The sequence below is a fragment of the Girardinichthys multiradiatus genome, chromosome 23 (assembly GCF_021462225.1).
Source record: "Girardinichthys multiradiatus isolate DD_20200921_A chromosome 23, DD_fGirMul_XY1, whole genome shotgun sequence".
Lineage (NCBI taxonomy): Eukaryota > Metazoa > Chordata > Actinopteri > Cyprinodontiformes > Goodeidae > Girardinichthys > Girardinichthys multiradiatus.
This window is the reverse complement of record NC_061815.1, coordinates 44,675,089-44,693,187: the sequence shown is the minus strand read 5'-3', so window position 1 is coordinate 44,693,187 and position 18,099 is coordinate 44,675,089. Positions and strand designations below refer to the sequence as shown.

Below are 18,099 nucleotides of genomic sequence, written 5' to 3'. Positions count from 1 at the left end.
ACCTTTCTTTCTCCTGCAGGGCAGTCAGATGAGTTTAGCAGTCTCAAAGCTGAGGGTTTAGCTTTACTTTCAGGGAGCGCCGGAAAGCTGCAGGCTCATCTTCTTCATGTTTAGAGGGAAATAATGGCTCATAAAGCAGCAGGTTTCACACTGAAACCAGATAGTAAGAGACCAACAGGACTGATTTTGGTCTGTTTGCACGCATGCCAACGTTCATGCATTTGTTTGTCAGAATTCTTGGGAGTTGCACTCTACGTGAGCTGTTTTGCTGGAGGTCAGCAGGTTTGTGTTGGCATGCAGCCGCCAGATGCTTGAAGAGAGGGCAACTCAGGAAGTGTCCCTGGCACGTCCTTCGCATAATGCAGCACGCTTCATTGCTACCGGCTCAACCTGCTGTGACAAACAGGAACAGGCTGAAGTCCCCACTGTACCCAGTTCACCTCTGACACACTCTTTTGTACCTGCAATTTACCTTTACCTGCGGAGGATCCAAAACAACAAACTAAATCAAGTCCAGAATCTTTTGGGTTTTTATTTGAAACCGTATCTTGCAACCAAGTTCTTTTCTTCCTCCCATCTTCATATTTAAATAGAATTGCTACTGTTATTTGATATAGAAAGTTTCTCAGCTGCTCCTAAATAAATCAGTGAAATAATGTAAAGGCATTCAAAACAAGAGAATTTCCACTTATGATCCATCGCTTCCTTGTCAGCCGTGGCCCTGTTGTGGTTACCGGAGCCTAGCGACGGTTTCCGTCACCTCATGTTCCACAGACAAACAGGAAAACCAGGAGATAAAACGCAGGGAAACTGTCCATTGGCACTGTACACTGGAATTAGTTTTTATGGGAAAAATAAAGTAAACCATTAAAAAATAGATTTTTTTTTCTAGTTTACCTGCAATGCATTTTGACCTTTTTGAACCTGCAGGTAATTTGTTCCGCAGTGAAATAAAAAATCCTATCCTCACCCCCAGGCATATAGCACCTAGCCCGCTGTAATACAGCAGAAAATGTAATGGGGCCAATTAGCAAATTGTATAAGCACTGTAATTTCTACCTACAAGGACTGTAACTAGTCATCAGCTCAGGAGACAAGAAGATACACAGGACTGGGATCACGAGACAAGATTTATCAAATATTGTTGAAAAAAATAAAAACCCTGTTTTGTGTTTGCAAATAAAGTTTTCAGAAATTCTAAACTCTGCTTCAAAAATTCAGTAAAACCTGCAAAATATTTCTAGTCTAGGTTTATCCCATTCATATTAGGCGCATTAGACAGGATCACAATACTAACGCTGATTTTAAATAAAAATATAAAATTTTATACAATCATTATAAATTAAAAGTAACATTTCTTCCTCATGGCAATAAAATAATGCAACATTGATGTATTATGACTATAAAAATAATGTTGTCTATATCATTTATATATTATACATATAGAGAGTGAGAGAATACACTCCTACAGACATTAATCCATATTGGGTATTTAACACACATCAGCTTGAAGGTTCTGACTCTCATAGAGCATCAGGAAAACCTGTAGCTGCAATACCAGTGCTGAATGTTGCAATGGCAACACAGATTATAATTAAGCCACATTTTCCTGACTTTTGTTCATTGCTTTCCTTCATTCCACCTCACCACTGTTTTCTGCAAGCTTTAGCACCTGACCCACATCTGGTGTGGATATCAAGGGCAGTTAGAGTTCCTCCAACTGGCCAAATATATTACTGGCAAGCATAGTTTGAATGCATGGTACTCTGATACTCTACCAAAAATCTGATGCAAGCTATCCATGCCCATTGTGATTCAACATATAGTGCAACTCTAACCTTAAGTAAAGTATAAAGCACAGAAAGGCTTAAAGACTGAAAGTTTGAGTGAGAAACTGTTTTACAAATCTTTTTTTTTGAGCCATTGCTCCACTTACCCAAAACAAGAAATCATAACGGTTGGCACTGTTAAGACTAGCTAGATTAAATGTGTGTGCAGCACATGGAGCACACTAGAGGACTGATCTGCTTTATGCTCACTAGTAGTTTCATGTGTTCAGGGGTTGTATGTTGCGAGTTAGGGTTGAGTTAGCAGTGACTTCTTCAGCCATTTCTTCCCAGCTGATGATCCCCCATAAAGCGCCATTATGCAACAGCAAAATACATTTTTCACATATTTTGAGGACAGACATGAGACTTTAGAGAGGGATGACATCTGCTTTTTAAATCCAGGTTATTACTCTTATCAATCCAGCCAAATACACATTTGGAGCCTCAATGTGTCTCTGCCAAAACCTTAAAAGCGTTGATAGCTACTTTTAAAATTTCAGTCCAATTTAAACATTTAGATTTATATTATTATTGCTTTCCATGTCTGTATCTACATTCTGTAATGCATGTGTAATATAGGTCAGTGGTGCTTTACTATCATGTTTTCCTGATAGAAACTCATTTCATTGGCTTTCAACATGTCTGAGACTGGACCATGCAAAGCTAAACGCAGCTCCCATAGCTGGAGAGTAATCAGGGGTGTTCTCCCCATTTACCAGCTTGCAGTTGAAGTGGATCTCAGCACCTCAGGATCTCGTTGAGCCCAAAATTATTTATTATAATTATTTATACCCTCGGCAAATTAAAAGTTTTCAGTAGGAAGGGAAACATACATCTCTCAAAAGATAATAAAAATGTAAAAGCAGGATATATTTTAAAAAGCTTAATATATGGTTTCATTTATATTTGACCAACAAAAGCATGTAGAAAATGCATAACCTATTTATACCCTTTTAAATGCTGAACAGCTTTTTGCATGTTTCCACTTGTATTTGAGGTTGAAAGTCCCTTTGCATGACTATAATCAACCCTTTGCTCACTCTAGTTTCAGGTTGGGTTCTGGCTGGGCCGCTCCAAAACACTAATATTACTTCCAGTCAAAAGAGAAATGTTTGTAAAATGAAAAGATTAATTTAATACTAAATCTGCCATGGCTGTGAATAATTTTGGACCTAACTGTAGCTCTGTAAATAGTAAAACTTTATTTAGATGCATGAATTTATGTGTGTAATGTTTTCAAAGAGGAAGCATGAAGCGCACCTTAGCTTAGCTCAGCTTAGCTTCCTGTCTTTAACTGATCCTGATCGGCTAATGGAAAAATGCCACAAAATTAGGTTCACCACAGTTATGGCTTCACCAACAGAACTACTTTTGGACTGCTGTTTTTTGCAACTCACAAACGTGAGTGTCTGGAAGATGATGCAGGACCTGTGTGCAAGGGTGACATGCAATAATTGAAATGCATTCAGGTATCTGTTGTACCTGCCTAATGGTCCATCTCCTCCGCAAAGCTTGAATGCTTCTCAGGTGTAAAGAAATTGGGTATTTTTTAATATATGTTTATTCTGAGCTGGTAATAATTAGGTAAAAAAACATGAAAACTCAAAATTCACTCAGTGTTAGACTCATAAAAGACTTGATAGACTTGTACGGCAGCAGCATGATGTATGAACAGAAGCTCAAAGGCTGTCCTTCCAGTTCCTACATTGATCACTTCTGACGTGGCCTCCTGCCTGGCTTGCGTCTGCATGTATCCCCTGCTTCGTCTCTGCTGGTCATGGTTTGGCCCCGATGTGGCCTCTCTGGCCCAGATCCAGGGCCTCAGATCCACTGACTCCACTGAATTTGATGATTGTTTTTCATTTATTGCTCAAACTCCTTGAGCGCTCAGTTGCTTTCAGTTAATAACCAAAAAAACAAAAGAAAATCCTGCTTGTCACAGTGTATCTCTTACGACAGCTTGTCACTGCGAGGCTAAGGACAGCAAAAGTAGAGGGACCATATTTGTCTGTCTGGGCTTGAGAGGCGCCTGCCACTTAATGCTGTCTGACAAGCGAGTTCTCTGGGTGCTCGAGAACTGTTTTGGGGTCACCAAGATGTGATCTGTAGGAAGTGGAGGCTTTATCAGATAACGTCAACATTGTGTCCTTCCTGAAAACTGTTTAATTCTTAGGAGTCTGAACATCGGTTTCTACCTCAGCGTCGTCACAAGCAAGCACTAAAAAGGTCAGAGGTCAGAACTGTTGGATCCAGACAATTTTTAGGCACAAATAAACAGCTGGAAAAATTGGAGCAGTGCAGAATGTTGTGGAAGGTAAAAAAAATCGATGCACACTATCTTGTTTTTTCTGTCTCTCAGGCTCTGATGCGTCCAGGCCGCCTTGACCGGATCGTCTATGTTCCTCTTCCTGATGCTTCGACCAGACAGGAGATATTTTCCCTGCAGTTCCGTAACATGCCCATAGCAGCTAACGTTTCCCTCGATGAGCTAGTGACTCGGACCAACAAGTATTCAGGAGCAGAAGTGAGTAAATCTACTGTACATACTGTAGGTTTTAATGAGGTAAAATAGGGAGAAAATATTGTTAATTGGAAGAAAGCAGTAATATACAGTTAAATTTACATGCAATTATCATTGGGATGAATGTCAACTTTATTTGTGGCTTTTAGTTATTGATTTAAAGCATTATTTTTCTATGGTGGAATTATTATACAACCTAAAAATGCAAGGAGTTAAGTGTGAAATCTTCGTCTTGACCGCTCCAAACAGATTTGTCATCATTTTGTCCAAACAGCTGAATTTTTGTCTCGTCCAACCATAACATTTTCTCTCAAACCATTGGGCTTGTCCATGTGAGCAACTGTAAAATTTAGCTGAGCTTCAAGGTGTTGATTTTGGATGTAATGGAAAACTGGCATTACTGTGGACAATAACTGTATTGTTCCAGGGGTTTCCAGTTCATGGTAGGCTTGAACCTTGCTGGTGTTATTTCTAACCATCCTAACCAGTTTTCTTCCATATATGGGTTACAATTTGTGTTGTCTACCATATGACCCAATGTTTTCAGACAACTGGTACTTCGGTGAACCTGTTCTGAAATCTACAGTTGTTTAAAAATGGCTCCAAACAACTTCTCCAACTAGTATGAATCTACATTCTCCCTCTTGGATCTTCTCAAAGTCCATAGACTTCCTGGTTGCTGAGTTTTAGTCAGTCTCATGAGTTCTAGCAAACAAATCCTTTTCTTGCTGACAAAGTTAATTACCTACCAGGTGTTATTAGGCTGTGATCTTTTCAAGTTAGGACATTCTATGTAAGATCCTTGGCACCCCTTCTAATAATTTAGGTCAGTGTTTGTACATATTTAAACCTGTTCATATAATTTTGACCCTATGAGCATCAGACAAAATACATAATAAAGGCAAATCTGTGCAATCAATTCCTGATTTGAAAAGAATGCTTGCTGGTGTTTGTGGTATAGTTATTCCACACGTTCTAAGGACAGCCTATGCATATCTAAATAATTATGACTGAACAAAATGTTCCAGAAGAAAATAGAAAACAAACATAAAAGCAAAAGACTGCATAATATAACAGGCAGTAGTGTTAACTTCAGCTGCGGATGTGGAAACTTGGCAACATTAAGATTAGACCACAAATCTTCGTGGGTATGCTGATACCACTTTTGGAGGCTTCTTATTTTTAAAGGGCATCCATAGTTACTCTTCAGTTTTGATTACACTTGTAGCTTAAATAGTTATATTCACTTCCATGTCCAAAATCAGGAACTATGTACAAAAATAGTGAACAAAGTGAATCCATCACAAGGCAGCTGTGAAAGCAGTCCAACGTTAACAAAGAGTGATGATGTAACATAAAAATAACTAAACAATCCAGAAAACAATGGCTACCTGAGACAAAGTAGTCATAGCAAAGTGTGCGTCTTTAATTGCAGTTTATAATGTGAACAGCTTATCCAGAGATGAGGGTGAAATTGGAAGAAATGCTGTCCGAAGACAGTAGTTTGGAAGATTAATAAACTGTTATCCAACCCAGAGACTTAAAAGCAAACCCAGTAGGCCTGTAATTCACCACAGTGTGAGATGACTTGATCAAACCAGCACCCCCCCTTATGGTCACCTCAGTGGTCTGGCTGCTGACTCCCTGCTCAGGCTGACTGTTGTAACCATTGCATGTTCTTCCGTCAGCTTTGGGTTGTTCCCTTTCTTAAAGTCGAATTTTCCAGTTGTTTCCAGTATAATCCGGGGGCAGCAACGTTTCTCCAATGAGGAGAGACGTTTTTCAACCTCTTCACTGATTCCACCCATGTTTTGCAAATATGTAACCTTTGTAACAAAAGTCACTACTATATTCTTTTCTGTGTCACCAGTATACAGCCATACACCCATTTAAAGCTTTCCCATTCTGTCCTGTGATTACCATAAGAGAGTGCTACGTCTTCATCATATAAAGTACATGTGCAAGAACTCAAAAGATTTTTTCTGTTTTAGAAAAGCTTGTTGTAGGGCTGCATGGTGGTGCAGTTGGTAACACTGTTGCCTTGCAGCAAGAAGGTCCTGGGTTCGATTCCCAGCCGGGGGTCTTTCTGCATGGAGTTTGCATGTTCTCCCCGTGCATGCGCAGGTTCTCACCGGTTTCCTCCCACAGTCCAAAGACATGCTTGCTAGGTTAATTGGTCAATCTAAATTGCCCTTAGGCGTATGAATGAGTGTGCATGGTTGTTTGTGTGTTGCCCGGCGATGTACTGGCAGGGTGTACCCCGCCTCTCGCCCACAGACTGCTGGAGATAGGCAGCAGCTCCCCCGTGACCCACTATGGAATAAGCGGTAGAAAATGACTGACTGACTGACAGAAAAGCTTGTTGGAAACAACTTTTCTGCTTTGAAAACAAATTAAATGTCCAAATGTGATTTCTTTATCTTTCATTATTTACTAATATGATGAAATTTTACATTTAAAAATGAAAAACGAGAGGAAAAGCAGGCACATCCACACCCTTTAGAAGTACCGAGTGCAAGCCCTTTTTGTGTTTTTGTCGATATACAGTACAGACCAAAAGTTTGGACACACCTTCTCATTCAAAGAGCTGTCTTTATTTTGACTATGACTATGAATACTGTAGCTTCACACTGAAGGCATCAAAACTATGAATTAACGCATCTGGAATTATATACTGAACAAAAAAGTGTGAAACAACTGAAAATATGTCTTATATTCTAAGTTCTTCAAAGTAGCCACCTTTTGCTTTGATTACTGCTCCGCACACTCTTGGCATTCTGTTGATGAGCTTCAAGAGGTAGTCACCTGAAATGGTTTTCCAACAGTCTTGAAGGAGTTCCCAGAGATGCTTAGCACTTGTTGGCCTTTTTGCCTTCACTCTGCGGTCCAGCTCACCCCAAACCATCTCGATTGGGTTCAGGTCCGGTGACTGTGGAGGCCAGGTCATCTGGCGCAGCACCCCATCACTCTCCTTCTTGGTCAAATAGCCCTTACACAGCCTGGAGGTGTGTTTGGGGTCATTGTCCTGTTGAAAAATAAATGATGGTTCAACTAAACACACACCGGATGGAATAGCATGCCGCTGCAAGATGTTGTGGTAGCCATGCTGGTTCAGTATGCCTTCAATTTTGAATAAATCCCCAACAGTGTCACCAGCAAAGCACCCCCACACCATCACACCTCCTCCTCCATGCTTCACGGTGGGAACCAGGCATGTAGAGTCCATCCGTTCACCTCTTCTGCGCCGCACAAAGACACGGTGGTTGGAACCAAAGATCTCAAACTTGGATTCATCAGACCAAAGCACAGATTTCCACTGGTCTAATGTCCATTCCTTGTGTTCTTTATCCCAAACAAGTCTCTTCTGCTTGTTACCTGTCCTCAGCAGTGGTTTCCTAGCAGCTATTTTACCATGAAGGCCTGATTCACACAGTCTCCTCTTAACAGTTGTTCTAGAGATGTGTCTACTGCTAGAACTCTGTGTGGCATTGACCTGTTCTCTAATCTGAGCTGCTGTTAACCTGCGATTTCTGAGGCTGGTGACTCGGATGAACTTATCGTCTGCAGCAGAGGTGACTCTTGGTTTTCCTTTCCTGGGGCGGCCCTCATGTGAGCCAATTTCTTTGTAGCGCTTGATGGTTTTTGCGACTGCACTTGGGGACACTTTCAAAGTTTTCCCAATTGTTCGGACTGACTGACCTTCATTTCTTAAAGTAATGATGGCCACTCGTTTTTCTTTACTTAGCTGCTTTTTTCTTGCCATAATACAAATTCGAACAGTCTATTCAGTAGGACTATCAGCTGTGTACTGTATCCACCTCCTGGACAACACAACTGATGGTCCCAACCCCATTTATAAGGCTTGAAATCCCACTTATTAAACCTGACAGGGCACACCTGTGAAGTGAAAACCATTTCAGGTGACTACCTCTTGAAGCTCATCAACAGAATGCCAAGAGTGTGTGGAGCAGTAATCAAATCAAAAGGTGGCTACTTTGAAGAACCTAGAATATAAGACATATTTTCACTTGTTTCACACTTTTTTGTTCAGTATATAATTCCACATGTGTTAATTCATAGTTTTGATGCCTTCAGTGTGAAGCTACAATATTCATAGTCATGAAAATAAAGAAAACTCTTTGAATGAGAAGGTGTGTCCAAACCTTTGGTCTGTACTGTAAATAAACTAAAGTTGTGAATATTTTTACACGAGTCATGATTTTCACCCCTTCTGTCTGAAGTTTGCCTTCAAACATAAACAGTTCACCACATTACCAGATGAGATTGTTTCTGTGCTGCAGACAGAAATAAATCCATAAATCACAAATAATGACTTAGGTGCAGAAACAATCAAACACCTTTTTTCTGCATTATGTTCATGTGTAGATCTGCTACTTACTGTCTGTGTAGAAATGTTTCAATTTGACTTTGCCTCTAACAAATGATCATCTAAATGTAAGTTTGCGTTTTTAATATTTACATTTATTTACTCGTCTTTCAGCTTCATAGCGTTTTGCTAAACAAGCAGGCAGATAAAAAGTTATTTTGTGCTGCAGAGAGAGGCTGGTGTGCTTTTCCATGATGTCTGCATTGTGTCTCTGCTGTGTCACTGAACACCCTCGTGATCTCACTGTAGACTGGGAGTAATCGTCCTTTGTGTGGAAGTTTTGTTTCACTGTGTTCGTCTGCCACGTGATTCACATTGTGTGGAGCAGGAGAACTATCCTCCAAATTCTTAGAAGCTGGGAAGATTTTGGAGAAGAATGCATCAGAGTTTGGATTAAATAAAATATTTACTGACACTGAGTAAAGTTGTTTCTGTCAGATCATTTTTTTATAATACAGATGGTCAATGTTTTAAGAGTTTACTCAACACTCAAGTCTTGTTTCTTTCAAAGAAATCATGTTTATCCTTCATCCTGAAAATGAGCTATACTTCATTCTCTGTTTGACATGAAAGACATTACTTTAAAATGTGCAGCATGTTTGCACCTAAACATAAATACCCACTGTATGTCGAGACTTCAAAGGTCACATGAAAAAAGAAATGTCATGCTGGTTCTGATTAGGCATGCAAAACAACCATATTTAAGTACAGTCAGTTGCTATGATGCCTTCTCTGTGAAAACACAGATTTCACTCTCGCAGTGATCCTTTCTGTTAGGCATGTTTGTGAATTCAGCTTCGGACAGAGAAAAAAAATGTGATTTCTTGCATCTTTCATGTGACTCTGACACAACGCAGGAGCAGAGTTTGTTTTGATCGCCGAAACAGAACCTTAAATACCATCATATTGAATCCACAGTCTTGTATAACATTTACACTCACCGGGTTTTGCCAGAATATTAGTGCAGAATGCTGCTTTTTATCATTAAAGTTTTTGCATTCAAATTGTGGAGAAGGACATGGGCAGAAAGATCCAGTGGATTTCTGATTCCATCCACATATGTGTATATTTAGGCCAAATTGATCTTTCTGGCGCTAGTCTCAGCCCATTCTTTGGTAGGATCCGATTTAGTTTTTTGGGGCTTTGATCCAATCCCATCCCATCCATTGATGCTCTAAAGCCACATAGTACTTGTGAGAGGCACACTGTTCCTCAAACCCTTTGCAAGTCCTTCATCCTCTCACAAAACACCTGGAGTTTTGCACCCGACTAGGCCCCTTTACTTGACCAGGAGGCCATCCGGTGCTGCCTCCTGGTCTGCTGGATCAGTGGCCTCAGTATCAGTATCAGGTCTAATACTGATCCTAGATCAGATTGACCACAATTCAAAGTTGGGGAATCAAGACAGAGATGGTTTGGACAAGTGCAGAAGAGGGCTGGTGGATTTAGTGAAGGAGTTTGGATATGAAGCGTCTGGGGAGGAGGTAAAGAGGGTCAGATGACGGTTTAGGAGGGTTATACAGACATGATGAGATGAAGACAGAAGACAAACCAGGAAAATTAATCTTGGTGCCAAACATACTACTCAAGGCAAATGTCGTTCAGTGGGGAGAGTAGTCATCTTGCAATCCAAAGGTTTTAGGTTAAATTCTAGCTTCCTCCTGCTACATGTTGATGTGCCCCTGGGCAAGACATTTCACCTTAAGTTGCCTACAGATCTGCGTATCGGTGTATGAATGTTTGCATGAATGTGGCTCTGGTGTAAAGAGCTTTGAGTGGTTGGCATGACTAGACAAACGCTGTAGAAGTTCCGTCCATTTACATTTTACATGGTCAAAGAATAAATTGGATGTCATAATTCTTGTTCTGAAAATGTAATGTTTTGAAGCATAATGCATTGTCTTTCGAGCAATCCTGTAAAAACTGTGATACTTTCCAAGGTCCATTAAAATGCCTGAGTGTTTTCCAGTTCAGCTTCCAGTAACAGAGCAGCCATTCGACAGTTACATACCGTTTAGAGATATCCTTGTTTATTTATTTTCTCATTTGTTCTATTTGTCCCTCAGGACTCAGTTCTTGTAAACACAGCTTTATCTCCAGCGCCATGTTGCTCTGTTATCTGTATCCTCTTTTCTCCCAAACTTCCCCTCAACGATGAGAGAGTTTAAAGTTTCATCTAATCTAATTTGATCTTTAGCATTGGCATGTAAAATATAATACCCACCCAGGTGAGACGCAGGTTTCTTCCTCGCTATGAGTTCTTATCAGCTCGACTGGGACATGCCTTTGAATTTTTGTGGGGCTTGGAGAACTCAGCGGCAAGAGACAGCAAAACTCCATTCCACAGAAGAGACACTATACTAGAACCCTGATGTCAAATGCAACACATGATAGCTGAGCTTTGGTTTCTTGCCACATACCTCCTCCAGGTGTACGCCAGCTTTAGGCTGAGTTCTGGGTGGGGGTTGCTCAGTCAGAAACAAGGGGAAGAGTTTGTACTTTCAGGACATAAGGAGGCCCAACGGATAACCTTAAACTGCCGCAGAGATATAGTAATGTATTATAGTGTCAAAAAGAGAAGACAGAAGGGCCTAAACGTTTCAGTGTCCTGATCAGACTTAATTAAGAATAATTAAACCTTTTTTTTTATTTTTTTATCTTGTGTTAGATAAGAGAAAGGTAAGATAAAACCGAAGTAATAATGAGCATGAGTGTTGTAATCAACATAGTCCATAATAAGATGCTCAAACTAAAAATGAAGATGTTTTTTATACATTTAAAATGACTGCATCATGAGAACATTTTACCCTCTGGAAGTAAAATATGAAGCTGTGTCAGATTTCTCTTCAAGAACAATAATATACTTGACCAGAATAAAACACTAGAACAGAAATTTATATTAGCAATTAGAGTAACTTTACATCAGTCTGACAGTAAAGACGGATTATCTATAGAATGGAGATTCAATCCATAACTCTGAGATTTCCAAGTCTGCCAATATTTCTAAATCCCCAATTTTTTTCCATAACAAATATAGGTTGACAGCTCCAAAGAATAACTTGGAAAGCTTTTTTGTACTCTGTTCATCTTTCCTGTTATCTGCTGAAACTCTTGCTCTCTTGCTGCTTGAATGAATCACAGAAATATCTCCACATCATAAAAAAGCATAGTTTGCTTTTAAATAGCTTCTTAGATCTTAGTGCTTCCTCTGACTTCATAGTTAAGTTTAAGTCTCCTTCACTTTTTAGCAGTATCTACAGTGAAGAGTTAGTATTGTTATTATGGTGCCTTCACTGACTAGAAATAGGTCCTGTGTTTGAGATTTTCTGATCAGCTGATCACCGCTTGGAGCTGATCAAGCTGAAAATTGTCCCATTTTGGTCACCAGCTGATTTCTCTCTGTATACATCATTTAAAATATTTCCTCTATTTTGTACATTGATGGAAAAAATTAATCAGTCAATCAAATAAAGATACTCTTCAGTTTATCCTGTCACTTTGCTGAATTATTCCATTCTAACCTCTTCATCACTGTGGAAAAGACTACAAATCTGTCAGAGGACAACAGGAGCAAGATACTAGCATGAGGTATCAAGGTGCTCAAAAATCAGCCAGAACTTCGATGAAAAAAGTTGAAGGATTATTAAAATGCATGAAATATAAAATTACCAACAAACATCACCACAGGTCTAGGGCTCTGCAATATCTTGCCTAATCATGAAAAGGTCCTCGACCAGAGAAATATGGAACCACAAGTACTTTAAGATAAAATGGAGCTTAGTGTTTAAAAGCTACCTGTAATTAGAGGACTAATAAATTTGCATCTGGGTGTGACAGAAAGCAAATGAAGAGAAACAACTAAATTTAAGTTGAAGATAAGCCTAAGATAGCTGCAAGGCGGTAGAGAGAGAGAAAGGATAGAAAGGACATTAAAAAAATGAAGAAAGGGGAAAACTGAAAAAATGGTAGCAAGAAATTGCTTTCTACGTCTCTAAACAGAATACCCTGACATGCCTTAAAATGAGAATATTATCTTTTGACTTGCAAAAACAAACAAAGGCCTCAATCCTACTTAAAATAGACCCATTTCCCCAAACACCACATTTCTTTTGAACTTACCATCATCTAAATAGTGTTTTTTTTTATGTCTTTTGTTATTTTAGTACCATGTTAGCCTGTAATATTAAAGTTATGTAACTATACAACACCAGTAATAGCCAGACCTCTCTTTGGGACTGAGCAGAGAGCTTTTATATTTGACTCTGCAGACTAACACGCAGTGAAGCTGGCAGCGTCAGTCGACCATGCTCTCAGCCCAAACTGGTTGAGGGAAGCAGCTTTTAAATCATCATCCTGGTGCATCTCGGATGCTGTAAACCAACACTGACTTACAGTGTTTGTCTATGCATATTTTTCTCTCTGTTGGAACAGATAAAACTGTTTGTCTTCCAGGCTGTATGATACATGCACATGGTCCAAGGAGAGACCTAGACGTCTTGTTCTTATGTTGCTTCTCTAAAACTATCATTTTGGGGAATCCTAAGGCATTTGCAGCCTAGAGGGATATATAGACCGGGTTTTAGGTCTGTTCATGTTTTAGGTACCTCCAGAGGGAGATGCATCCAGCTCAGATGACTCGACCACCACAACTTACTCCTTTCGATGCGTAGGAGCGGCTTTTTTCTGACCTTCCCCTGGATGGTGGAACTGCAGAATCCAGCCACACTATAAACAAAGCTCATCTTGTATGCTTGCATCTGGAATTGGGTTTTCTTTGTCATGATCTATCTAGATCATAGGTGAGGGCTGAAACATAAGATAAGATAGATAGACTTTATTAATCTCACAATGGAGAAATGCACTTGTTACAGCAGCTCTTAGTAACACACCAGTAGGGTGCAGATAGTTAGGAAAATGTGCAATCAAAGAACAAGGTAAATGTGCAAAACAAGTTGTAATAATAGAAAGAAACAAAACAAATAACACATGTACAACAAGTAGTGAAGGTGATTGTGCTAAAGTGACAATGATTGCAGGAATTGACAAATACCGTCAGTGCTCTTTCCTCCACTGAGGGTGTCTCAGTCAGCCACTAAAGCCCTGCCACCATACAAAACCGACCTCTTGTATCCAGCAAATCATTCCTTCACTGAGAGTCAGGGTGTTTAGAGGCCAGTGATTCAAGAGCTTTCCCTTTTTTGAGCTCTTTCTTTACCACAGCAGACCTGAGCTGCAGCCCAATTTCTGCAGACAAGGCTCTGATCCATCTGTCCAGCTCCAGCTCCATCCAACCATCACAGGACACCAAGATATTGAAACCCCTAGGACAGAGACTGGCGGCCAACCTGAGGGGAGCATTCAACCTTTTTCCGCTTGAGATCTATTGCCTTAAACTTAGAGTTGACTTTAACATTCAGTGTAATCTGATAAATGTGAAGGGTATCCAGATCGATGTTTAGTCTGTGCAGATAGGTGCATTCAGAACAATTCACTCCTCAGTCTGGCTACCTGAAGCTTTGGCTTTTATTACATTCTTGGCATTTCAGACTTGTAAGAGAGATGAGGGAGGCTAAGTTAAGAGCTGGGGGTTGGGATTGTCATTCAGCAGGACGTGTTTGTTGTCTGCTTGGAGCTAGCAGTTGTTAAAAGAAGAAAAAAATGACTCGTCTTCCTACCTGCCGGGAGTGACATCTGGTTTCCCAACCTCCACCTTCCCCCCTAACTAACCCATCCGCCAGCAACACATTTAACTCACACTCAGGCAAGAAAACTGCTCCCGGCTCTCCTGCCTCACCTCTGTCGTCAACTCCTCCAAACAGAAGCAACATTTGATACTGTAATCACAGTGTTGTTAGAAGAAGTAGAAGAAACAGAAAGACTAAACTTGCTCCTGAAAGAAGGTGTGATGCTACCCTGCTCTTTATCCTTCTTCTTCATCTTCTCAAGCCCTAACATGAAAAGACCTTGGGCAATTATTGCTTCCTGTTAGATAAATGAAGTCTGTTCCGGTCTTTTTTTTTATTTTTTATGTTTTTAGTGATTTCTTAAACTCTAAAAACCAAAGTTTAAAAACATTCATCCATCCATTCTTCCATCAGTCATCCATCATCCATCCCAAAATTCATCCATCCATCCATCCCAAATTTCAGCCATCCATCCATCCGTCCGCCTGTCCATTTTTTGATCATCATCTGATCGTCTGTCCACGTAGAATGCCGGCAATGAACTTTGGTATCATGGTAAACGTTTATATTGGGGTAAAAATGAGTCCAGATCTCAGGGAAGATTGAGTTTGGAAATATAAGGATTTTTGACATTAAAACTGTGTAAAAACCTTTGCTATTTTAACATGAGGGAAATATTTGTTTTTTCTGTTATGTTTTCATTTATCAAAATGAAAATAAACAGAGAAGAGTGATTTGGTAATAAACGTAAGCACACCCCCATGGAACTTGATTGACATATGACCTCTAAGAAGCAGAGTGCAAAAACACTTCAGTAATGACCTCTTGGCAGACGTTGACAACTTGTTGACAAAAGGAAGGGGAAGGAAAAACCAGATTCCCCTGCGTGGTTACGTTTAGCATAGAAATTGAAGTTGACATTATGAAGGTGGTGACAACTTGCAGGCAGCACCGACCTTCCTGGGCGCTCTTACACGTCATCTCACGATGTTGCAACATCAACAGTGTAGGAAACCCTCAAGCTGCATTCAGATTTATGAAGAAAATACATCTTCTTGCTGAGTCATGGATGATTTTAACTGCAGAAGATCTTTTCTCTCCAGAGCTGTTTTGTCCAAACCCAGGTGTTCTCGAGATGCTTGGTTGACATCCATTCAAACCCAGTGGTGCAGCTGATTTTAACCCTTTTTTACCCCAACACATGGAAGGGCAAGTCTGTGCTAATGCAGGACATTTAAATCAATCACATCAACAGTCTGTGATGCTCAATATTAAATCTAATAAATAGATTTACCATCTACCCCCATCTGACTGTCTGTGAGACATAAGAACTCAAGTCTGCTATGTCGAATTGAGCCACAGTTAAGCTTCAAAATCAGAGAGTTAAGACTGGATTTGGACTTGAGCTCTGAAAACTTGAGACTCAACTCACACTCAAGATCTGGAACTCATGCCTCATTCTTTGTTTGATGTAATCAGAGGTTAAAGTACGCCAGTAAGCTTTGATGATTTAAGTAAATTATTATTCTTGTCCCCTCTGAGTTACCGTAGTGTATATGAATGACTAGTTATCATGATAACCTTGCTTCTCAGTAGCATGAGGCAGGAAAAGGAATTGAAGGTGGCTTCCAGGTGTTTCTGTTTTATGTAACGCTACCATTAAACAGCTACTTAAAGTAATGTGCCTCAGTCCACAGTTCTCACAGAGATGTGTATAATCTCCTGTTCAAGGGTGTGTTTAAGTAATTCACCAGAGACGTTTGCAGACCGTCGGCTAGCAATCGTTCATAACAATCTGTTTATGTTTGATGTAGCATCATAATAATGACCACAGGAATGTGTCTCCAACCAAACTGTGAAGTTTTCTTACTGTCAAGCAAGCTTCATTAGAAAGATACTTCAGAATAACATTACAAGCTGCTAGGTTTATTCAAAAATTCTAAATTAGTTATCATTTACTCACTGTGTCACTTACAGCTCTTGCTTGTGTAATCAATCGCATACCTTGCTACTCTATAGACTCTATAGTAAAGAAGTGTACAACTTGAGCACAAGGATAAGTAGAAGTGAACTATTGTTCTTCAAAATAAAAGCACTTCCTTTTTGATTCTTTCTGAAATTCAACATCAGTTAGTGTTAATCTATTTCAGGTACTTTTCATTGAACATAAATACATACTTGTATTTATATTTTTAGTTGTAAATAATATAACTTAATAATTTTACCTTGATTGTAAAACCTTTCACAGTTTGCATTTTTTTACATGTAGAATTGAATATTCAAATAAAAACAAGATGTTAAATGATGATGTGTTAAAATAGGTATAAGGATAATTTGATGACATAACTAACAGCAGTTTGGTGTTGCCAGAAAACTAGATGAAACAAGTCTGATCTGAGAATGTTTCTGCATGTCAGAGACTTGGATTGGACTTTATGACATTGTGTATAAACTTGAATTTGATGCAGCATTGGTTCATATAGAAGTAATATTAGTGGAATAAAGAGGTTTTGGTTTATTCATTTCCTGTTGAATTTGTCTCTTTCAAACAGACATACAAGCTTTACTGAAGCATTTTACTAACAATTAAAAACCATAAAGTCTTAACTAATGACACACACACATACAAGCAAAGTAAAACCACCCTCACAAGAAGACAAATGGTTTCCTCTTAACACCTGTTGTGGTCGTGGCTGTTCCTCCTCTGGCTCCTTCTGTTGTCTGTCTGATTTATGACCCGGTATTTGTTGCTGCAAAGATTTGTATCACCAAGGACACAAGCACCTAAAAGGAAAAAAAAGGAAAAGAAAAACACAAAACATGTCACTGTGTAAATAATAGTGACGGTACAGAATGTGCAACATTAATATACACCATCACTGCAGGAAGAAACACAATCCCTCCTTTTTCTGTGCCCACCTAATCCCTGCCGGATCGCTGGGGAAAACATAATATAACCATCAAATGAACATGCCAGCTGTAGTGGAATGTGTCTGATGAGCAATTCTCCAAAATACACTTTAATGTCTGGACTTATGTGTCTTATTTTCTTTGTGGCTGACCACTGACAGAGTCACATAGCGGCTCAGACAGACACTGTTGATAAAGAAAACACACTCAGCGTTTAACAAAGGAAGCGAGGAAACTGCTATTAACACCTTTCTCCTGAATTCCTCAAACCCTTCAGTTCACTTCCACCCCACGGGCCCTTTGGCTCCTGACAGCATGAATGTGTTTTTTTAGTTGACAGAGTTAAATAAAGGTTTAAAAAGGAAAACAGTTCTTCTGGCTCTGAGGCTGTTTTGGCCCTCAACAAAGCCATGGATCAGAGGAAGCCTCCATTCAGCCCTAATTTTACATTTAAAAAACATAAAGCCTGTGCTGTGGTTTGTATGTAAGTACATGGTGGGGAACCAATTGGTGTTTTTTTCTGGGAAATATGAACCATCAAGTGTGCCCGACATGCAGTTTATAATAATGTGGCAAAAAAGAGAGGAGGAACCTGAGCAAGAAGGCAGGAGGAGGAAAAGATCAAATAACTCATTATATTTAGATTAAAATCCGACCTTTAAATGTTTTTAAACATTTTAATAGAATCATTGAGGATTATATTTCCCTAACTAAGGCTTTAACAACTGGGTTTGGAAAGAGAATCCAGCATCAGAACCAGCCCAAGGC

General features: G+C 39.6%; 1 protein-coding gene across 3 annotated transcripts in view; it reads left to right on the top strand.

The window, feature by feature from the left end:
* The window catches only part of spata5 (spermatogenesis associated 5), a 180,137-nt gene that overhangs the window by 147,886 nt on the left and 14,152 nt on the right, over nt 1-18,099 (top strand). For 2 of the 3 annotated variants that reach the window (XM_047352892.1, XM_047352890.1), the window contains one exon: nt 4,189-4,353. The exons of the other annotated variant lie outside the window; for it this stretch is intronic. In XM_047352892.1, the coding sequence (XP_047208848.1) occupies nt 4,189-4,353 (165 nt within the window). The remainder of the gene's footprint in view (nt 1-4,188; nt 4,354-18,099) is intronic. 3 annotated transcript variants of the gene reach the window in all.